The 24,005-nt window shown below is 40.5% G+C and overlaps 1 protein-coding gene across 1 annotated transcript in view; it reads right to left on the bottom strand.

Annotated features, from left to right (window-relative positions):
• EEF1E1 (eukaryotic translation elongation factor 1 epsilon 1) overlaps window positions 1–21,917 on the bottom strand; it is a 29,925-nt gene extending 8,008 nt beyond the window's left edge. The window contains exons 1-3 of the mRNA XM_074943173.1: window positions 21,756–21,917; window positions 15,980–16,180; window positions 3,097–3,192 (exon numbers count right to left, since the gene is read on the bottom strand). Coding sequence (XP_074799274.1) covers window positions 3,097–3,192; window positions 15,980–16,180; window positions 21,756–21,857 — 399 coding nt within the window. The 5' untranslated portion in view covers window positions 21,858–21,917. The remainder of the gene's footprint in view (window positions 1–3,096; window positions 3,193–15,979; window positions 16,181–21,755) is intronic.
• Window positions 21,918–24,005: the final 2,088 nt, after the last annotated feature.

The following is a 24,005-nucleotide window of genomic DNA, read 5'->3' as shown; positions in this document are numbered from 1 at the left end:
TATCAGAGACAATTTTAGTAAAAACTAAACTAATAACCCATGGAGGAATTAAAGTTCTTCCTGAAAGCTCGACTGTCCTTTTTGTCCCCTAGCAGTACTGCTAAATTTCTGTTTTCTCTGGAACCCATGATTTAACTTGTCAGCTCTACTCTATTTTTCACCATATTCATCTACCCCCACAAAATGTACTAAAAAAATGTCTAACAACATGGAACTCATCACTCCCATGTCAAAAATGTAGTCATACATAGGTATGGAAGAGGCTTCTTGGTTCACATAGTGAGGTGATATCAAACACTTCACATGGTATATTTATGTAGCCTATTTTATAAACTCAGATTCTGCAGAACCCAAGATTTTAATTTATAGGTCAGTTTCTAAACTTCCTGGTTGCAAAGATAATTTGTAACATGTGAAATGAACAGGAAAAAGATGATGTATAGTTTTCACTAGTTTGCTAACAGCCTGAAAATGATGCGAACACCACTTTCTTCATTCACCTCATTGTAGTGTTACCACTACAATAGTTTGAACACTAATATGAAACTGTTTAATTACTGACTGTTAGCAAATAGGGAGATGGAAGGAATTGGAAGTTATTGCCCACAGGGAATAGAAAAGTGAAGGAAAAAAAGGAAAAACAAAACAGGCACATGGAAAGGGAAGAGATACTGAGAAGGGAGAATAATGAAGCAAAAGCAAAAAGAGTAGAAGCATCAGCAGTGCTAAAAACAAGCACATTTTCCCAATGAATGAGGCTGAATGCAACAAAAAGTGTTTTTAGTTTTCCTTATTTATTAAAAAGTTTGATTTTTTCACAATGGTCATACTCTGCCCTTGATCTTTGTACTAACCTACCACTGACAGTGGGAGATCAAGTGTTTACTGGTAGTATGTAATCTGAGGCAGTACTGTGTAAAATCTGATTCTTTTAACAAATTTCTGGGTGGAGGGAGGGAGAAGGGCAACTCCTTTGTCCTCCTCCCATCCTTATTCCTGCAGCCAAGATTAAGGGGAAAGAGCTGGGAACTGTTCTCTCTTTGGGGGGGAGAGAAGGAAGGGCATGCAGATCAGCTACCTTCCCAACAGGAAGAAGGGGCTGGAAATGGGAAGAAAGAAAATCTTCAAAATTGCTCATGGCATACTAGCCAATACAGATCCCAAAAGGTGGCCCACAAGACAGGTCCCAGGACAGTACTGCATTAAGAAGCCCAGCACCTACCTCCCTGAAGTTTGAGTAGGGCAATGTCATTACAGGTACTCCCCCACTTCAAATAACAAACACCTCCCCCCACATAAAGTTTTAAAGTTCTTATCTGTCATTTTAAATTTAAGTACTGACATATAGCTATATCCGTAATGCTACAATATTCAAAACAATTTGTTCTTGTTGCACCTAGATTTCCTCCCTATTTGTATCAGGTCTGGGATAACTACTCCACTATTTGCACTTTCTACCTTTTGAGACAGGAAATATCTTCCATGAAATTTAAAAACATTTTTAGACATCAATATTATTCTACATACTTTTCCCAACCAATATATGGATGGCTGAAGTTACAGTCCAGCAGAACCAACTCATTTGTTTTTACCATATGTTCTATTTCCCTAAGCAATAACTTGTATCTTTTCCTCTTGATTAGATGGTCAACTCTGGAGCAAACTCTGAATTATACAGGCTTGATTTTCTTCATCTAATTTTTAACTGTACTATCTCACTTGTATTCTTATATCTGCTATTACTTTTATAGGCAGTACACAAATTCTTAATATGATACATAAAAGGTAACCAATCTTAATGACATAATCATACAATAGAATATTCTATGACATCACTTTTTTCACACAGTTAATTCCAAGTCAACTGATTATCTACTCTAACATTTTTATAAAATCATCCAATCCCTTTCATTTGCTTGCCTAATCCTTTTATTTTCATTCCTGGACATTTCTCCAGATTGCAATTAAATTTACTCCAAATCAGGACAAGATTATTTTTCTAAAAGCAGCACATTTTATAGTGGTACTGGCTAATCTAGCTTGTTGAACTATCCCTTTTCCTCATGTTTTTTGTGAAAATAATTATCTGTACTTTCTACTTTAGAACTTTGACTAATGCCATCCAGATTTTTTCCCAGGAAGCTAGAACCCATTTTCTGTACCAACATTAATTCTTTATAGCATAGGAAGTATAAAAAACCACCACCTCAGACACTGATTTACCTCCATGATACTACTCCTTCCTTCCTGTCACTACCAGAAGGATCTTGTTCTTGCCCTATTAATATCTTTATGCCTTCTGACTCTGAAGTGAGCTACAACTCTTCCTAACATTGTACTTCTAGCTACATAACATGACCTAACCTAACCAAAAAAAAAAAAAAAAAAAAAAGGGGGTGGGGTGGGGGGGGGTTTCTCTCCTGCATTTCATGGACTCTGTGCAACAATTCTTGCTTCTTGTAAGCAGCAGTTCTCCATCCTAAATTCATTGTTCTGTTTATCATAATGTATTATCAAGTCTTATCATCAAATCCTGAAGCTTCAGCACCCTTTTCTTCAATAAATAAATATTGTCACCACCTTTCTACATCCTTCTAGCATTTAGCTTATCTTCACCTGCATCTTCTCAGACCAGGTAACATTTCACCAATATCATCAAGATCAAGGTTTTGTCTTAATTTTTTGTTACTAAGTTCTTCCAGTTTTATCCATTTGTTTCCTCCTCCAATTCTGTGAATGATAATGGTACAAACTTTTATTCCCTGACTATTCTAGCTTGATGGCAAAAGTCACATATAGTGTCCTTATATCACATTATATAAAGGACAGTTTTAAATCTATTTATCCAAAAACTACAGATATGACACTCCCTTTGCCCGTTCCACAGCTAAATACTACTTTAAACAGGGAGCCACTTTTAAACGTAAATTAAATCTGAAACACTTCCATAGAACTCTGCCCTTTTATGAATGTTAATTACAGAATGGAAAAAGCAGTATTTCTACTTAGCTAGCAATCTTCTAAAGCAAGAAATGTTTATTACTCACATGCATTGATTATGACAGTTATAATAGAAAAGTAATTAATATTACTTACTATGATGTGATGTAGCCCATAATACATTAAAATATCTGCTAAGGTAAAGTTGTTTCTGGCAAGGTAGACTTTGTCTTCAAGGTATAAGTTAAGATCCTAAAAGAAAATAAAAGAATTACAAAGTCAATACAATACCAGTTGGACAGAACATTCATGCAATTAATGATATACCCTCCTAAGAATTAGAATTCTTGAAAAATTACCTCTTAAGTCAATTTGTATCAGTAATAAATTGTTAGCTAGTCACAATAGCTGAAATGGTCTTAATTATTCTCAAACAGAAAAGACTTTGTTAATTGCTTTTCAACTTCAGCTCTTCAGTGAAGCCCAGCTAACCCCAAAAATAAATTAAAAAAACCTAAAAAAACCCTCTAAATGACAGTCTGTAAAAGTACAGTTAAAGGATCCAGCTAGTTCCCCCACAGAATATAATCCTTCTTATTACTAATAACTCACTCCACTTGCATCATCCATCCAATTTTAACTTTTTGTTCTGTAATGGAAATATGTCACTTGCTGTATATTTTAATTGATTTTATAGCTATTGTTTGTAAGATGTGCAAAGACTGTGAAAGAAATAGCTCCAAAGTACAATCAATCATGTAAGAATTCTGTAAATTCTCAAAGTCATGTATTGGTATAGAAGAATATTTTAAGATTATAATTTGGAATTCTTAATCCACCTATTTATTATTAAATGAACTGATTACTTGATGTAGGTTTATGGAACTACTGATAGATAGATATATCTATATACACAGAGAGAGAGAGAGAGAGAGAGAGAGAGAGACCTTGTTATGTTTTTAACTTTACAAATACATTGAGTAGGCTCTTTGCAGTGAGTAATGAAGAATAATATGGCAATGTAGAAATGGCTGGATCCTTTAAAGTTCATTTACAGACTAACATTTGGGTTTATTTTAAAGGTGCAAAAATTTTGTAAAGACAATATAGGTTTTTTTGGATGTATGTTAAACTCCACTGAAACACACGTTCAAATTTAATTCAGTTTTTTTTTGTTTGGGAATCTCCCAGATTATTAATGATTGTTAACATTTTAAATGGAGTTGATACACAGAATCCATAACAGGACAGCTCTGCTCCAATATTTTATGAAGCTCACAAAAGTGTTTCCCCTCTCCCACAGATTTTAGCAAGTCCATATGAGGGGTTGTGAGAATGGGTACTGAGTGGGGGAGTTATACCTGGTTGAGATTTGGGGATAGTGAATAAAGGATGGGGAAATTTATTCACAGTGAAAAAAAGTTCTATATCTAGAGAATTCTAAGTATCCAAAGCTTAATACACATAAACCACCTTGTTTCTCTTTGTCCTTTTCCATATCTCCCAGCGCCCTGCACCTCACCCCTTTCATGCCTCTCTTGTATCCCATCCTGTTCTCTGCATTCTTCCCATGTCTCACCAGTCTTCTGCTCCCCTCCAAGGCTCCTATCCTCCCCTGTATCCAATTTCCCACCCCACTAAAGACAAGAAAAGCAAAATAGCAAACAAGAGATGGGTCAGGAGTGGAGGAACAAACTGAACAATCTTTAAAATACTATGTGTCTCTTCTAAACACTATAGTAAAATGCTCAGTTTTGCAGTTCCTCTTGAATCTGGTAGCTTTCTGACCTTATTCCTCTGCTAGGTTGAGGCAGGGAGAGAGTGAAGGCGTGTACACTTCTTCCTCTCCTCAATATATTTCTTTCAGTCTTCCTGTGCCACCTCCCTCTAAGACCTACTCTAAAGAGAAAATTCAGGACCCCATACTCTGATTCTAAGATAGGCAGGATGTTCACCCACTTACTTATTACACATTTTTTCAATACCCTGGGGACCCATCCCACCAAAAACAGGAAGGCTCTTCTCCTTTATAAGGCCAACAAAACAACAAAAATTTTAAAAAAGTCAAAGACTTTTAAAACACAACTTTATGATATATTTTCTGATGTTTCCAAGTTTCCCTAAAATATATATATCCTGGAATGCTATCTGGAATATTCCTTTTCAGGCAGACTGGCTTCTTTTTGAGGAAATCTGGGGCAAGGGGAATGGGGCTGATAATCAGCTTTGTAATTAGAAACTAGCTTCAGCATTAACTATGGAGCAGCTCATAATCCATTTTTGGGGGATACTACAGCACAAAAACTACTACAATGGTGAGAATTTACAAGCCATTTGATATCACATTTGAAGAATTTGGCAAATTTTGACTCCATTATGCCAATTTACTATTTGTATCCTCTTCTTGACTGTCTTCTGCACTTGTGCAATTGCTGAATGTTCTCTGTGTTGATTTCTATTTATATAGTAAATCAGGGAAAACGTTAACCCCTACACAGTGTAAACTGTATAAGGTCACTTGCTGCTAGCTATATAGCTTTCTTTTTTAATTTAGATTTGCTGCCTTCTTCATATTATTTAGGTCTCATATTACTTTAAATATCAAGGGGGACAACAAAGGTATTATAGAAATTGTTTAGTCACACAAAAACGCAAAGGCTAATGCAGTGTTAAGGGAAAAAGCTTGCAGACCTAATCTGTAAATCAATTTACTAAAAGGCTACATATCACCTTGCATAAAAATATATTAATAATCAGTCTCCAGACAACTTTTTTTTGTTGTGTCACTTACTAAATGCAGCTTTATAGTCATAACAAAATAACTGTAAACCTACGTTGAATTCAACCAGAATATCAGAGATCCAGTCCTAGTTGTCTCCCCCCCAATATTTTTTCACATCCTGCATAAAATTATAAAAATCTTCATTGTGAAAATTAGAAGCTAAATATCTAATACCATCCATGATAATATCACAGCTTTTACTTGTACTTCAGTGAACAAAATTTCTTCAGAAAAGTTACTGGATACTGATTGCATTGTTTTTGGCATTGGAAATCTTTCTAAAAGGCAGATGCCATTAGTTTCTGCAAAAAACAGTTATGCACACACAGTACTGCTTACATGTTAGGAACAGTAAGATAAGATCATAAAAAAAGTCTGCTCCTTAGTTACATTACTGAGCAAGTTTGCTTAATGTTATACATCCAGATATTCATAACATTTCAAAAATACTCCACTTCTTTTATAAAATCTAAAAATCGACACACTGAGTTCTACTTTGAAAAATTCTAGAATATGGGACACCAGATGGAATCAAAATGATGAGTTAATTTATTGGATCAGTGTGCTTTGGCTATCATTTGACAGGATTCCTACTTGGTAATATAATATTTAAGTTTATATTATGAAGCAGCAGCTTATGCTACTTCTATAATGCTGCAGTATAGGCTGAGATTGTTTGTTATTTTCTGAATACTTTGGGAGTGTTTGGTTCATTTCCTGCATCATGGGCTACTAAAAGGATTCCCATGGAGGAGTTCACTTACACTCCTACCCAACAGCCTGACGGGGCACACTAATTCTAAAGTTTCTAGAAAGCGATGCATTCTTAAATGGCAGCGATACTGAACTGAACTCTTCCTCAGGTCCTGGGGATCTTAGTCAAACCAATAACCTAAAAGATATGACAGACGATCTCCCAGAGTGGACTGGTTTACATAAAAAAAGATTTAAATCAAATGATTTAAAATCAGCAAGCAGAAAAAACAGATTTAAGCCAAGGTTAACCGATTGTTTTGCAATTAAAATACAGCCTTTACACTAAATTTGCTGCTTTTTAATAATCAGGATATACTACATTTACACACATTTAAGCATACAGCTTAACTCACATTTACTCAGAAAATGGAGAATGATGCATTTCTTATTTACTAGATGGTTGACTATTTACTTATGTTATTTTTCAGAGTACCAGCCGTGTTAGTATCTGCATCTGCAAAAAGAACAGGAGTACTTGTAGCACCTTAGAGATTAACACATTTATTAGAGCATAAGCTTTCGTGGGCTACAGCCCACTTCATCGGATGCATAGACTGGAATATATAGTAAGAAGATATATATATATATATATATATATATATATATATATACACATACACACACACACAAGTTGGAAGTTGCCATACAAACTGTGAGAGGCTAATTAGTTAAGATGAGCTATTATCAGCAGGAGAAAAAAATACTTTTGTAGTGATAATCAAGATGGCCCATTTAGACAGTTGACAAGAAAGCGTGAGGATACTTAACTTAGGGAAATAGATTCAATATGTGTAATGACCCAGCCACTCCCAGTCTCTATTCAAATCCAAGTTAATGGTATCTAGTTTGGATATTAATTCAAGCTCAGTTTTTCATTGGGAGTCTAGTTTTGAAGCTTTTCTGTTGCAAAACTGCCACCCTTAAATCTTTTACTGAGTGGCCAGAGAGGTTGAAGTGTTCTCCTACCGGTTTTTGAATGTTATGATTCCTGATGTCAGATGTGTCCATTTATTGTTTTGCATAAAGACTGTCCGGTTTGGTCAATGTACATGGCAGAGGGGCATTGCTGGCACATGATGACATATATCACATTGGTAGATGTGCAGGTGAACGAGCCCCCGACGGCGTGGCTAATGTGATTAGGTCCTAGGATGGTGTCACTTGAATAAATATGTGGACAGAGTTGGCATCGGGCTTTGTTGCAAGGATAGGTTCCTGGGTTAGTGTTTTTGTTGTGTGGTTGCTGGTGAGTATTTGCTTCAGGTTGGGCGGCTGTCTGTAAGCGAGGACTGGTCTGTCTTCCAAGATCTGAGAGAGTGAAGTATCATTTTTCAGGATAGGTTGTAAATCTTTGACGATGCGCTGGAGAGGTTTTAGTTGGGGGCTGAAGGTGACAGCTAATGGTGTTATTTTCTTTGTTGGGCCTGTCCTGTAGTAGGTGACTTCTGGGTTCTCTTCTGGCTCTGTCAATCTGTTTTTTCACTTCAGCAGGTGGGTACTGTAGTTTTAAGAATGCTTGATAGAGATCTTGTAGGCATTTGTCTCCGTCTGAGGGGTTGGACCAAATGCGGTTGTATCACAGAGTTTGGCTGTAGACAATGGATTGTGTGGTGTGTCCTGGATGGAAGCTGGAGGCATGTAGGTAAGTATAGCGGTCAGTAGGTTTCTCGTATAGGGTGGTGGTTATGTGACCATCGCTTATTAGCACAGTAGTGTTCAGGAAATGGACCACTTCTGTGGATTGGTCTAGGCTGAGGTTGATGGTGGGATGGAAATTGTTGAAATCACGGTGGAATTCCTCAAGGGCTTCTTTTCCATGGGTCCAGATGATGAAGATGTCATCAATGTAGCGCAAGTAGAGTTAGGGGACAAGAGCTAAGGAAGCGTTGTTCTAAGTCAGCCATAAAAATGTTAGAATACTGTGGGGCCATGTGGGTACCCATAGCAGTGCCGCTGAATTAAAGGTATATATTGTCCCCAAATGTGAAATAGTTGTGGGTGAGGACAAAGTCACAAAGGTCAGCCACCAGGTTTGCCGTGACATTATCGGGGATATTGTTCCTGATAGCTTATAGTCCATCTTTGTGTGGAATGTTGGTGTAGAGGGCTTCTACATCCATCAACTAGTCATTGAACTAGCTGAATATTTTCTTCATTTCAGTTTATTCTCTATATCTGCAAGAGAGGGCTACTGATGTCAAAAGTTGTGTGGAACTTCAGTAAATCACTGTTCCCAGTGCTTAGCCAGTGATTTTCACCAGTACAGGGATCGGACTTTCTTTAAAGCTTGGTAAGAAGCATGTACTGTTTAGTATTTTTATTTATTTATTTAATTGAAATGATTTGAACAGATAGTAAGGTTAGGCCGTGACACAGGTTGTCATAATTTCAAATTTAATGTTAAATACAGGTTTAAATAAAATCTTAAAAATCCATTAAAAAACAATAATTGATTTTTATCCAACCTGTGTACTTCCCCGTGGTTATCCTTCACAGAAATGTTAGTTGCCATATGGTTCCCTTTCTCCCTATGAATGTGTTAATACTGCACATTGGTTACACATCCATCCAAGTATTTAGACTACATATCAATTGTCTTGGCATTAGTTTTTTTACTTTAAGCAGCTGGACTCATTGCGGCAGAGTCTCTAAAATGTTACTGAGATTTTAGTAAAGAATCTTGCCACAGCATGGCTCTGGATAAGAGGATGATGTGCAATTATGGTTGGACCCGTATAGAACAGAAAGTTCTGAATGTTTCAGAGCTTTTAAATAGTCCAGAATAGTGGAAACAGAAGCTTCCAAGGAAAACAGGTGATGCTATGCTATCCAAAATAGAAAGCCTTTTCCATTTTGCTGCATAAAGTTAGAAGAACTTATACTACTTACCAAGATGTTCTGGACTTTAGCTAAACAGGTTCTTTCGGTGGTAGTTAATAAGCCAGAATCCAGACTGTCAGATGTAAAGATGCTGGATTTGGGCATGAGATCTGACCTCAGTTTTGTGAAACTATGTCAAGAGAACAAGTAGTGTGATAGGACATGAGCTGACAGGTTCACCAGGTCTGTGTACCAAAAGAGCTGGGCCAATCTGGGTCAATCACAGAGGATGAATCTTGTCCGAGTTTCCTTTGGATCCATGGTATTAAGGGGATTGGCAGAAGGCATACATCAGTCCCAGTACCCACGAGATGAGGAAGGCATCTAGAGCAGAATATAGGGCATTCCTTGTTCTGAACTGTGGCACGTAAGTCTATTTATGGACAAAGACACCCTTCCAAAGTATGTTCCACAGGATTGAGTCTTATAGTCCACTCATGGTTGTCTCAGAGTTGTCTGCTGAACTGATCAATGAGGGCATTCTGTGCTTGCAAAAGATGCAGAGCCATTGGTGTGATATGACAAATACAGCCATCCCAGAGACTATGGCTTCTTGGCAAAGCGGAGATGACCATATACCTCTCTCCCAGTTAACACCATGCATGGCCGGGGTGCTGTATCAGTCATCATTTGGATCATGGATCCTTGTAACATGGGTAGATATGTCATGCTAGACATGGCTCTGAGCTCCAAGACATTTATTTTGAGCATCTTGGTAGGCAACGGTGCAGCAAAAGGTATTCTATTGCACACATGAAGCAGATCCTTCCATTAATCTAAGGAGGAGAGGACTTCTTCTGAGAGCTTCACTTTCAAGCCCATGTGGAGACTGCTTGGTAGATATACTGATTTCAACCACCCTTACATGGAGCACATGTGAAGTCTGGCACACTAAGTGACACAGGTGCAATAGACCACATGACACAGGAACCTGAGACATGCTCTTATGGACATCTTTAGGTTAGCATGCTGATGATCAAGAAAACTCACTATGGTCTGGTACCTCTCCTGTGATAGATTTGAGGTCAGCAAGATCTTAACGTAGTTCCTATGAATTCTATAATCTGGATCAGTAAAAGTGTGGATTATTTGCCTGTTGATCTTGATCCCCAGCGTGGTGAAGAGCTGTATGATCCAATGAATTGATCTGTGTCCTGAAAGTTGAGAATCGTGAACCAATCTTGAGGATCTAATGAAGGATAATTGAGGCCAGAGTTACCATCCTGAAACTGAAACAATAGACCTAACTTCTGAGATATCTCTAGTCTAGAACAGGACACCAGCTATCTTTCTTCTTTGGGATTATGAAGTAATGGGATAGTACCCTTTACGTCTGAATTCTAGGGTACCTCTTCCAAGTGCTCCAAGCTTCAGAAAGAGTCCACTTCTTGTTTTAAGAGTATCTTATGAGAGGGATTCCTGAAAAAGGGATGGGGAAGGAGGGTGGAGGAGGGAGTGACTGAAATTGGATAGAATACCCTTAGTTTCAAGGACCAATTTGTCTGAGTGATCTGAATCCAGGTCTTCCAAAAATAAAAGGTAGTTGCCAAGAGAGGAGGAGGAGAAAGGGGTACACATCCTGAAACTATTCTGATCAGCTCTTGAAGGGTTCTCAAACTTGCTGACATAAGGAAAACACAAGGCATACAGCAGGAGAAGGAAAAGGCAGCTCAAGGTCTCTTGCATTGGAACTTCAGCTTCTTCCTTGGCAGGGTTCCAACATTCTCTGTGGATTGTAGTAATAAGTTGAAGCCTCTTGTCTGGTGAAACTTTGGGTTCTGGTCTGCTTCCTTGTTGGGGCTGGTATGCATATGCTGAGGGTTGATAGTTGTGCTCAAATCCTTCAAAAAATGCAGTTCACAGTCTTCAGACAGAAGGTCCTTAATTGTTGTTTAGACCTTCTTACACATTCCGTAAGATTGGAGCCATGAAGCCCTGCACCCAAGGTGACAGTCATATTTTGAAAGAAGGGCCTGATAATTTGAAATATGCATCTGAAGACTTGCAGATTAGTAGATTTTTTTTTGCCAAATTAAATTTTTAAGGCCCTTCTTCCTTTGTATCATCAGAAATGACCAGGCAGCAGAGAAGGACATACAAGGGAGGAGAAAAAGGAACAGAACATACGTGAAGAGAAGATGAACTGAAGAGCAACAGGAGATTTTGAAAGAAGTAAATTGCACTAAAGACAAACATTTATATTGAAGGTAAAAGAGTGTGTATTTTTTCTAACTTCTCCACATACGCAAGTGCTGTAGTTGCCACAAGGAAGTTATTTGCTTGTGAATGGACAGAACAGTGGTCCCTGAGACTCTCTCAATAACACAGTCCATGTTATGAAAAAAAAATTAAAACCCTAGTCAAGGCAATGCAAATAATTAACAAGATTGTTTTAATGCTATGCAGGAGTTCTATTTGAAAAAGGAAGAAAGATCAGTTTGAGTATTCTATACATTTTCTTCTCAACAAGACCTTTGTTTCAGAATCTCTTAACAAGCACTAAACCAGGGGTGGCCAACCTGAGCCTGAGAAAAAGCCAGAATTTACCAATGTACATGGCCAAAGAGCCACAGTAATACATCAGCAGCCCCCATCAGTGTTCCCCCCCTCAGCACCTCCTGCCTGCTGGCAGCCCTGCCAATCAGCACCTCCCCCTCCCTCCTCGTGCCTCCTGCCCACTGTGATCAGCTATTTCAGAGTGTACAGGAAGCTCTGGGATGGAGAGGGGAGGAGCAAGGCTCAGGGGAGGGGACAGTATGAGGTGGGGGCCTTGGGGTAAGGCGTGGAGTGGGGGCAGTGCCTGGGGTTGAGCAGTGGAAAGTTGGCGCCTGTAGCTCCAGCCCCAGAGTCAGCACCTATGCAAGGAGCTGCATATTAACTTCGAAGAGCACATGTGGCTCCGGAGCCACAGGCTGGCCACCCCTGCACTAAACAGTTTTGTTACTGAGGTTTTACAGAGTTGTAGCATCTCATTTGAGAGCCAACTAGAGGCAGCCTAGTTTACAGCAGACGTGACTGAACTGCTTTTGGCACATGCAACACAGAGCTCATTACAAATTGCAGCTTTAGGCTGCAACTGTCCCAAGACTGCCACTATGCAGACACATTGTAAAACCACAATCTCAGACTTGCCTGCCTACTTTAGTTCTTTTCTCAGATTCCCTTTTGGCACAGGATACTTATCTACCTCAGTACTAGGCTGTCTCTTGTTCCAACTATTAACTCATGGTGGCAAGAGGAAGAGATAGAAGCAAAGAAATAACTACTGTTCTTTAGGAACATTTCTACAGATGCAGTATTTCATGCAGTATTGTGTCAGCAATCACCCAATATGAGTATCTCCAGGAAAATTGCTATCACTGGTTAAAATTAAGTGCTGAGACTCTTCTTCCTTTCCCAACATCCACCTTATAGTACTAGGAGTGACGTTTTTATTTTGTTTGAAAACAATAATTTACATACAATATTGAAATACAAAATGTGTAAGACAATTTTTCTTTCCCACACTACCACTACCGCTAAGATCAAAACTGTAATGTGAAAGTTGTCAGATAGGGTCAGGTTTTTATAACTCTGGTCTAAGACTGCTTTTGTGTCCAGAATTTAGGTCATTTAATACCTAAGTACCTGATTTGCAGACATAAAATGGTACTTTGATATCCAAATGTCAAGCAATTACGCCTGCAACATCATGGAAACCTGGTTATGGTCAAGTTGAAAAAATCTGCCTTTTAATCTGTATTCCAAAAGAAGAAGAAAATTAAAATAAAAAAAGTACAGATTTAAATTCATATAGTCTTAGGCTAAATTGAAAGGGAAAGTGTGTATGGTTAGCAGACATAACATAGTACACCAGTTGAAAGGAGTTGTAAAGCCATGATTCTAGTATTCACAATGTAAGTACACAGCAAAACCCAGCAATCAGAATACTTTCTGCAAACCATAAACAAGACTGAATAAATGTAGTAATAGCGATTGAGTCTATAAATATCTACTTCTTATATTTACAGCTAAGAGAAGAGCCTACAACCTGAAATATTAACTTATTTATTTTTTAAAAACACACTTAAAACAGATTCACTTTCCAAAGCAATGATAATCAAGCATGCCTTATAGTGAAATCATTTTGCTCTCCATAACCTTGGCTGTTTTATTGATGTTACTATTAAATATTTATATTTCAGTAAGGCCAAGATGTCCCAGTCATGATCATGGCCCCCTCTGTTCTGGACGCTGAGCAACCACACAAGACAACAAGATCCTCACCCCAATGAGTTTACAATCTAAGGCAGGAATCCTACAAGCCGCTCTGTGAAGACGAGCCCATATACCAACATTCAAAAACCAGCTGGAGAACACTTCAATCTTTTTGGTCACTCAATTACAGACCTAAAAGTGGCAATTCTTCAACAAAAAAACTTCAAAAACAGACTCCAACGAGAGACTGCTGAATTGGAATTAATTTGCAAACTGGATACAATTAACTTAGGCTTGAATAAAGACTGGGAGTGGATGTGTCATTACACAAAGTAAAACTATTTCCCCATGTTTATTCCCCCCCCCCCCCCCCCACACTGTTCCTCTCACGTTCTTGTCAACTGCTGGAAATGGCCCACCTTGATTATCACTACAAAAGGTTCCCCCCCCCAGCCCCTCCTGCTGGTAATAGCTCACCTTACCTGATCACTCTTGTTACAGTGTGTATGGTAACACCCATTATTTCATGTTCTCTGTGTATATAAATCTCCCCACTGTATTTTCCACGGCATGCATCCGATGAAGTGAGCTGTAGCTCACAAAAGCTTATGCTCAAATAAATTTGTTAGTCTCTAAGGTGCCACAAGTACTCCTTTTCTTTTTGCGGATACAGACTAACACAGCTACTACTCTGAAACCTATACCAACATGGGTACACACACACCGAACTCAGCAGGGCTCTGCCCATATGAAGCAGTTTGCATAATCAGGACTAGAGGTGGTCAAAAAACATTAAGTGTTTTCCATGAAAAACTTCTGAACAAAAGAGATTTGTAATGTTCAAACATTTTCAATGAAAATTTTTGAACTTTTTTTTTTTTTAAAACAAATGAAAAATGTGTTTCTTTTTTTGTTTCTGACCGAGGAACAAGTCCATGCTCCAAAGAAGGGATTCAAACCTGAGTCTCCCTGCACATCCCAGGTGAGAGTCCTAACCACTGGGCAAAAGGTTAAAGGGAAGGGGGATGGAGAAGTAAGGCACCACCTACAGTAGCTTTATTTCCTTTGCTTTTACTAAATATACCCCAAACAAAATGTTTTATTTTATTTATTTTTGTGTGCGTGAGTGTGGAACTGCCAACAAACGGGGGGGGGGGGGGGGACGGGACGACGACACAGTGTTATTCACCCAGGTCTACCCACAAGTTTTTTGATTCATTGAGTTAAAGAAAAAAAAATCATGAAAATGTGTTTCCTTCAAAAAGCCATTTTTCATTCAGAAAGTTTGATGAAAAAGTTTTAACCAGCCATGGCTCCAGCCTGAGCCCAGAAGTGTACACTGTAATGAAATAGCCCTGCAACCTGATCCCCACAAGTCTGAGTCAGCTGGCACTGGCCAGTCATGAGTTTTTAATTGCAGTGTAGACGTGTCTGTAGAAACAGACATTTTGTACTTTCCATATAGAATTACTGAAACTTTTTAAATTTGAAGACAGAGAGCTCCATAGAAATTATATAAGATTTCAATGCCATGTTGTACACTTTTAATAATCAAATTAGGCCTCTTTAACCTCATACCCTGATATGATAGTTAAAATTAAACTACTTTCGGCATTTTTGATGACAGGGCTCAAGAAGTCTGAAGAAGCAAAATGGAAAAAAAGGATTTTAGTTTAATTTTAACTGGGTAAAACTTAATGGTACCTTTTCCCCTCCCAACCACAGCTTCTGAAGATAAGGGAGAGCAATTTTTGAAGTCTAAGGCAGTGAGGAACACTCAGTAAAAATTCCGTACATTTGTAGTTTATAAATATGAAAACATGAATTTATGGAAATTTCCCTCTATGCTTTCGCTTATCACCATCTCACATATCAAACTGCATATTAACTCATCTTGGCATCCATCCATCCATTCATCATAATATCAAGGCTTGGAGTAGATCCCACCTTGTTTTTGAAGCAGAGTCGTTCTCAATAACAACAAAACAAATGTTATCTTGGATCAGAGTGCAGGCCAATTTATATATATTGGGACTTCAATAGTAGCTTACAGATGTGAGGAAACTGTAGTCTTTCAAGATGTAGAAGAGACTAAATAATTAAACATTCTCTGAACTTTATAGGCACAATTACATTCCCTCTCCATTACATTCTTACGTATTAAGTTTTTACAGTAGAGCAGGAGGCTTGCTTTATGTATTCTATAGTTAAAGCCATTTCCTTCAATTTCAGGTTGTTTTTTCAATAAAGTGAAAAGAAAGCAACTAATTTAATGGCAAATGATTTGAGATCATCAATATCTACTCATTTTATTACTAAAATACATATATGTACATGAATATATTGTCCCCAACACAACAGCTTTAGTGTCCAGTCACCCCAAAATTCAATATTCTGATGGTAAAGCAATTAAGTTATCCTTACCTTCAGAATTATTCTTATATCTTCTTTATTAGAATGTCCAGCTATTTGAGTTACTCTGTATTCTAACCACTGCTGAACTATTGCTTTCTCTTCTGCAGTACTTCCAAGCAGCTGTTCTTTCTTAGCTTGTTTGACTAGATGGGTGGCTATAGTAGTCAATCCTGTTAGACTGGAACCATTGTTTGTTTGAAGAACTGGAATCTAGAAGAAAACAAATACCATGTAAGTTTGTCATGTTCAAAGGTTAGCCTTTGTTAAACAACTTCACTATATGCTATCCCAGTATGTTCACTTTATTCTGAAACCTTTCGTTTTAATTAGGCAATTAAAAGTATGAATGCTAAGAATACTACTTCACATGGAAAATAGGGCTTTGGAGCTGTGCTCCGGCTCCGCTCCAGGCAAAAACCTGCAGCTCCACTGCTCTGTGCTCCAGCTCCAGGCTCCGCTCCAAAGTCCTGATGGAAAATATTTACATTTATTCTTAATCCTTGGGCTGATTTTTTTTCAGTTTCCATGGCAGGAAAACAAATAAGATATACATGCAAGACAGAACATATACATATTTCTAGTTCAATATAACCAACCCATGCCAAAATTAGTGAGAGCATCAAAATAAGAACTATTGTCGACCAGAAATCTTCATGGGTAGCCTTTGATACACAGTTCGAAGTGTAAAAAAAACCTCTCAGATTATAGAATCAGCAAATATCCAACTTTTCTGGACAGCCACAAATAAATCATACCTGTCAGACTTTTTCAATGCTTATTCTAAATAACTGCTTAACTGTTGTGAAAGTTGTGACTTTACACAGTTAGGGGTAAGGACATAACTCAGCAAGATAGACGACTAGAGTTACACAAGTCTAATGATTAAGTTACTATGAGGAAGCCGTTTCAGGAGCAACTGCAAATGTATTGTTCCACCTTAAAAAAAAAATTCTGTATTGCACTTCTCCAAGCTTAGGGTTAAGCTATAGTTTAGTATTAAATTTTAAAAACCTTAATTTATAGCAGTGAAATTACTTGGGTTTTTTTGTGATACCCTTTAAATATAGCACATGTTCTCTGTTCCTGTGAACTCCTATATAAATAATTGTCAAGTTGTTCAACCACCTCCTGAAGACACATTGCCAAGTAACTGCAAATGCTGCTCCAAGAGGAGAAAATGAGATACAAATGCTGTATGAATCTTTACCCCATGCTAAGTAAGTCTGAGGACAGTTCAACTAGTAACAGTGGAAACTAGGAGACTCACACTTCATGAGCACCCTGCGTTTCCAATAGTGTGCCAGTGAATTAAGCTAATTTGGAATAAGGCACACTTATTCCGGAAAAAACAACAAGGAGTACTTGTGGCACCTTAGAGACTAACACATATATTCGGGCATAAGCTTTGGTGGGCTAAAACCCACTTCATCAGATGCATGGAGTGGAAAATACAGTAGGCAGGTATATATACACAGTACATGAACAGATGGGAGTTGCCTTACCAAGTGGGGGTCAGTGCTAACAAGACAATTCAATTAAAGTGGAAATGAGCTAATCTCAACAGTAGAATACCAACGGAGGAAAAATCACTTTTGTAGTGGTAACGAGGCCAGTATAATCAAGGTGATCCATTTCAAACAGTTGACAACAAGGTGTGAGTAACAGTATGGGGAAAATTCGTTTTTGGCAACAACTACTTGTTTACAGCAGTACTGAGCCAGAAGTCTGCTCTTTCCAGGCAGTAAAAACTGATAAAGGTTGCCATGTAGAGAAGATGGAATTAAACAAGAAGTGGAAGATTGGACAAATGACCAGGGATGAGTACAAAAATATTGCTCAGGCTTGCAGGAGTGAAATCAGGAAGGCCAAATCACACCTGGGAGTTGCAGCTAGCAAGAGATGTTAAGAATAACAAGAAGGGTTTCTTCAGATATGTTAGCAACAAGAAGAAAGTCAAGGAAAGTGTGGGCCCCTTACTGAATGAGGGAGGCAACCTAGTGACAGAGGATGTGGAAAAAGAAAATGTACTCAATGCTTTTTTTGCCTCTGTCATCACGAACAAGGTCAGCTCCCAGGCTACCGCACTGGGCAGCACAGCATGGGGAGGAGGTGACCAGCCCTCTGTGAAGGAAGAAGTGGTTCGGGACTATTTAGAAAAGCTGGACGAGCACAAGTCCATGGGGCTGGATGCGTTGCATCCGAGAGTGCTAAAGGAGTTGGCGGATGTGATTGCAGAGCCATTGGCCATTATCTTTGAAAACTCATGGCGATCAGGGGAGGTCCCAGATGACTGGAAAAAGGCTAATGTAGTGCCCATCTTTAAAAAAGGGAAGAAGGAGGATCCTGGGAACTACAGGCCAGTCAGTCTCACCTCAGTCCCTCGAAAAATCATGGAGCAGGTCCTCAAGGAATCAATTCTGAAGCACTTAGAGGAGAGGAAAGTGATCAGGAACAGTCAGCATGGATTCACCAAGGGCAAGTCATGCCTGACTAATCTAATTGCCTTCTATGACGAGATAACTGGCTCTGTGGATGAAGGGAAAGCAGTGGACATGTTGTTCCTTGACTTTAGCAAAGCTTTTGACATGGTCTCCCACAGTATTCTTGCCAGCAAGTTAAAGAAGTATGGGCTGGATGAATGGACTATAAGGTGGATAGAAAGCTGGCTAGATTGTTGGGCGCAACGGGTAGTGATCAATGGCTCCATGTCTAGTTGGCAGCCGGTATCAAGTGGAGTGCCCCAGGGGTCGGTCCTGGGGCCGGTTTTGTTCAATATCTTCATTAATGATCTGGAGGATGGTGTGGATTGCACCCTCAGCAAGTTTGCAGATGACACTAAACTGGGAGGAGTGGTAGATATGCTGGAGGGTAGGGATAGGATACAGAGGGACCTAGACAAATTGGAGGATTGGGCCAAAAGAAATCTGATGAGGTTCAACAAGGACAAGTGCAGAGTCCTGCACTTAGGACGGAAGAATCCCATGCACCGCTACAGACTAGGGACCGAATGGCTTGGCAACAGTTCTGCAGAAAAGGACCTAGGGGTTACAGTGGACGAGAAGTTGGATATGAGTCAACAGTGTGCCCTTGTTGCCAAGAAGGCTAATGGCATTTTGGGATGTATAAGTAGGGGCATTGCCAGCAGATTGAGGGACGTGATCGTTCCCCTCTATTTGACATTGGTGAGGCCTCATCTGGAGTACTGTGACCAGTTTTGGGCCCCACACTACAAGAAGGATGTGGACAAATTGGAGAGAGTCCAGCGAAGGGCAACAAAAATGATTAGGTGACTGGAACACATGACTTATGAGGAGAGGCTGAGGGAACTGGGGATGTTTAGTCTTCAGAAGAGAAGAATGAGGGGGGATTTGATAGCTGCTTTCAACTACCTGAAAGGGGGTTCCAAAGAGGATGGCTCTAGACTGTTCTCAGTGGTAGGCGATGACAGAACAAGGAGTAATGGTCTCAAGTTGCAGTGGGGGAGATTTAGGTTGGATATTAGGAAAAACTTTTTCACTATGAGGGTGGTGAAACACTGGAATGCGTTACTTAGGGAGGTGGTGGAATCTCCTTCCCTAAAAGTTTTTAAGGTCAAACTTGACAAAGCCCTGGCGGGGATGATTTAGTCGGGGATCGGTCCTGCTTTGAGCAGGGGGCTGGACTGGATGACCTCCTGAGGTCCCTTCCAACCCTGATATTCTATGATTCTATGATAATCAAATTATGCCAACCCTAAATACAAAATATTTTGTATTGCATACCTGATAAAATAGTATGCCAAAAATTTCAGAGGTAAAATGGAAAAATAGATATACATTAATAAGTAAATATGATAAATACATCTTGTGCATCTGCTTGATCTAGTTTGAATAGTGATTTCAAAGCTGCCAGAAGCAAACTTGAACATACCATAGTCTTAAAACATAATGCTGAAAAACCAAGCTACCCGTTCCCTATGTTACTATTATAAATAAAATGCTACCTTCTCCATTGATGGATCAACAAATCTAGACAACATGGTATGTTTGCAAGAACAGGTAATGAATACCACTTCACAATAACTCAAAGGCCTGAGCATAAAGGGCAGGCAAAGTTGGAAAGAATGAAATTAATATGCAAGTGTTTGGGGCCAGATTTCATAATATTACTTTGGTTTTATATTGGCAAGCCCATGTGTTATTGTGAAGGCTCTGTGTCTGTCACGGAGGTCGTGTAAGTCACGGATTCTGTGACTTTTCGCAATGTCCGTGACTTCTGCAGCGGCTAGTGTGACTGACCTCAGGGCCTCCCAAACAGCTGGCTCTGGGGCCTGATGCTCAGGTGGCCCCAGGGACAACCACACCTGCTGCTGCTGTAGTGGCTCTGCAGCCAGCCACACCGGCTGCCGCTGCAGTCCCCAGGTGGCCAGTGGTACGGGCCCTGGGGCACCTCTCCAGCAGCAGCCACCCCCCAGCTCCCACCCCAGCAGCGGTCCCCCTTCCTAGTAGCTCCTGCCCCGATTTAGTCAGGAGTATTTATAGTAAAAGTTAGGGACAGGTCATGAGGCTATGAATTTTTGTTTACTGCCCGTGACTTTCACTAAAAATACCTGTGACTAAATCATAGCCTTAATTATTGTACCTTTCAGGTGGCCCCATGCAATGTTCTCCTTCCAAATGTGCTTCCCACAGTTATGCACTATTTTTATACTTCAATATTAAGGGGGAAGTGTCTGTTGCATTTTAGGCATCATCTGCAAATGGGTCTTTACATAGATTTAATTATTTTACAGTATTATGTTTTGCAAAGATACTTAAATCTGTACAATCACGAGAGTGAGCAAAGTTATACCAGTAAAAATGGTATATTTATACGAACAAGCTATGCCAACACCAGCATACTGCATACATGGTAGGGGGTCACACTGCTTGACCTACCTACATTGGTTTCAATGTAGTTAAACATGTTGCAAAGACAGTCTGTGGACAAACTTTTGTTAACCTTTGCTGCAATGCCACTTGTTGAGCCAGCTATGGTGGCCAGAGAGGACTCTGGAGGGGGAGTGCTTTCTGACATATGTAACTTTTGGGGTTAAAGAGTGTGCACTAAGGGACAGCCCCCATTTAGATTTGACACTGCTTTTCATTGACTAAGCCTAGGCAGCAGCGTTGTTGTAGCTGGGTTGGTCCCAGGATATGAACCAGAAAAAGGCAGGTGAGGTCATGTTACTGGACCAACTTCTGCTAGTGAAAGAGAGACGCTCTGGAGCTCCACAGAGCTCTTCTTCAGGTGTGTAAGTCGAACCAGTAAATAAATGCACCCTGCACTGCGGCAGGGGCTGTTCCCTTTGGCGCCCACAGCGGTGGGGGGGGAGGGGGCGTCTCTGGGCACGTCACCCGACCCACAGGCACCGTGGCCCTCATGCAAAGCCTAGCCCGGGGGTCGGGGGCCCTTTGGCGAGAGCCGGCCTGAGGGGGTCCAGCTGGCTCCGTCGGCTCCGACCCGGCCAGAATCGAATCGCGGCCCTGCGGCGGGAGGGTCCTGTCTGCGCGCTCAGCCCTAGACGTGCTGCCAGGAGAAGGGGAAGCCTCCTGCTCCTCCCCCCTCCAGCGCCCCTTTAGCGGGGAGGCCGCAGAAACTCACCGCCTCTAACTAGGGACTCAAACTGCCAGTGACAGGTGGCGAGGGTAACGCCGGGACCGCGCCGAGCTCGCCAAAGGGAGAGAGGGGCGGGCGCGAGGAGAGTCCGTTTGTTGCGCGCGCACATGCCCGAGTCGGTCCCCAGTTCTCCCCTCGCATCCTTCACCTTCCGCTCCTCCCGGACACCGTATTTGTTCCCTTTCTTCAGGCCCAGGAGCGTCTCTAACAAAATCAGCTCCTCCAGCCCGGGCCCCGCCGCAGCTGACATCTTTGGAGGCAACCCGCCGGCAAAGGAAGAATGACGAGTCTCTCAAAACTAACAAAATCCAGCACGATTGGACAGAGGGGTCCCACCTCCTCCACTCCCTAAGTAACGTCTCCATCCATTGGAGGAGAAGGGGGTGAAGGACAGGAACATACCAATCTACGCCTGCGCCCAGAGGAATGTGGCTGAATAATGATATGTGCAGTAGAAAGGGGCGGGTTCACGTCTCAGGCTGAAGGAGGTGCCTGGAGCGCATGTGCAGAGGGGAGCCATAGGAGGAGTACATAGCTTCAGAGTAGCAGCCGTGTTAGTCTGTATCCGCAAAAAGAACCGGAGTACTTGTGGCACCTTAGAGACTAACAAATTTATTTGAGCATAAGCTTTTGTGAGCTACAGCTCACTTCATCGGATGCATGCAGTGGGACAGTCTCTACGTAAAAGAATAAATGGACACAAATCAGACATCAAGAATTATAACATTCAAAAACCAGTCGGAGAACACTTCAATCTCTCTGGTCACTTAATTACAGACCTAAAAGTTGCAATTCTTCAACAAAAAAACTTTGAAAAACAGACTCCAACGAGAGACTGCTGAATTGGAATTAATTTGCAAACTGGACACCATTAACTTAGGCTTGAATAAAGAGGGGGAGTGGATGTGTCATTACACAAAGTAAAATTGTTTCCCCATGTTTATCGCCCCCCACCCCAACTGTTCCTCACATGTTCTTGTCAACTGCTGGAAATGGCCCATCTTGATTATCACGACAAAAGGTTTTTGGTTTTTTGTTTTATTTCTTCTCTCTCCTGCTGATAATAGCTCACCTTACCTGATCACTCTCGTTACAGTGTGTATGGTAACACCCATTGTTTCATGTTCTCTGTGTATATAAAAATCTCTCCACTGTATTTTCCACTGCATGCATCGGGTGAAGTGAGTTGTATTTCACGAAAGCTTATGCTCAAATAAATTTGTTAGTGTCTAAGGTGCCACAAGTACTCCTTATTCCATAAAGCTTGATTTACGTGTGCGCAAAGTGAAGCGGGTGGAGAAGAGTCTAGTATGTTAATAAGATCTGTGATGTAGCCAATGCCTGGGGGGCTAATTCTGCTGGCCTCCCTCAAGGGACTGGCAGCATGACAGATGCAGACCATCCCTAGGCTGAGCCTCTCCCTGCCAGGTGCCCCTGGCGTAGCCCCGCCACTCCCAGCGCGGAGGCTGGGGAGGAAGCACGGTGAGGTGCAGGCACGCAATCTTCTAGTTATGCTTGAGGTGAGCTTTGCACTCAAGCACAACTAGGGAGCTGTGACTGCAGTGTCCAGCCTGTTTTTACCTTATCAGATCATACCTAATTAGAGCATTTGTGTAAAAGAGGGGTTCATTGAGGCTGAAATTCCTATGATGGTTTTGCACTTTGTCAATTTTGCTTAAAGTGTTAGTCTAATTTATTGCCTATTTCATGGGTTTTAAAATTAGGGGGTGATACATAGTTTATTGGCATTTGTAAGGGGACTTCCTATAGTGCTGACCACAGAAGAGGAGTCAGTACAAATGCTAGGCTCTTTGAGGCCATTGACAGATACATCGTAGAACCAGCCAGTTTTTGAATTCCAAAATTTAGACTCAGGGACTAGTGAGTTATCATCATGGTATTATTCATAACAAGATTAGGGGAGTAACAGGAGTTATACATGCCTATGGAATTATAGTACCCAGACATGCCTATGGAGAATCAAGTACACGCCTCTTGATTAAATTGTAATTTTACAGTCTACCCTGGGTAAGGGAGTAGCACATAGCTGCACAGCCACAGAAATGAAAGTCACTGTTCTTCCCTTGTTCTGCAGGAAGGAGTAAATTGCTTCACCCCTTTTCACAGAGCATCTTACTTTGCCAGTGCACCTGGCCAGTTTCTGTGCCTGGTGAGTATGGAAGCTAAGGGGCAGAACTAGAGATTCTCCTACTCCCTGCCCAATCTGTCCATTTGTTCACAAGGAGAATATTGGACAAGCGAGCCTTCCATTCACTGCTTGAGTCGTGTTCTAAGTAGGGCTGAGGAGCATAACCCAGTAAAGGCTGTGACTGTTTGACCCTATGTGTGCAAAGCAAGAGATACGATATATTGGTTTGAATTATTGGATTTGTAATGA

This window comes from Natator depressus, chromosome 2 (genome assembly GCF_965152275.1).
Source record: "Natator depressus isolate rNatDep1 chromosome 2, rNatDep2.hap1, whole genome shotgun sequence".
NCBI classification, from domain to species: domain Eukaryota; kingdom Metazoa; phylum Chordata; order Testudines; family Cheloniidae; genus Natator; species Natator depressus.
This window is presented reverse-complemented; position numbering and strand designations above follow the sequence as displayed.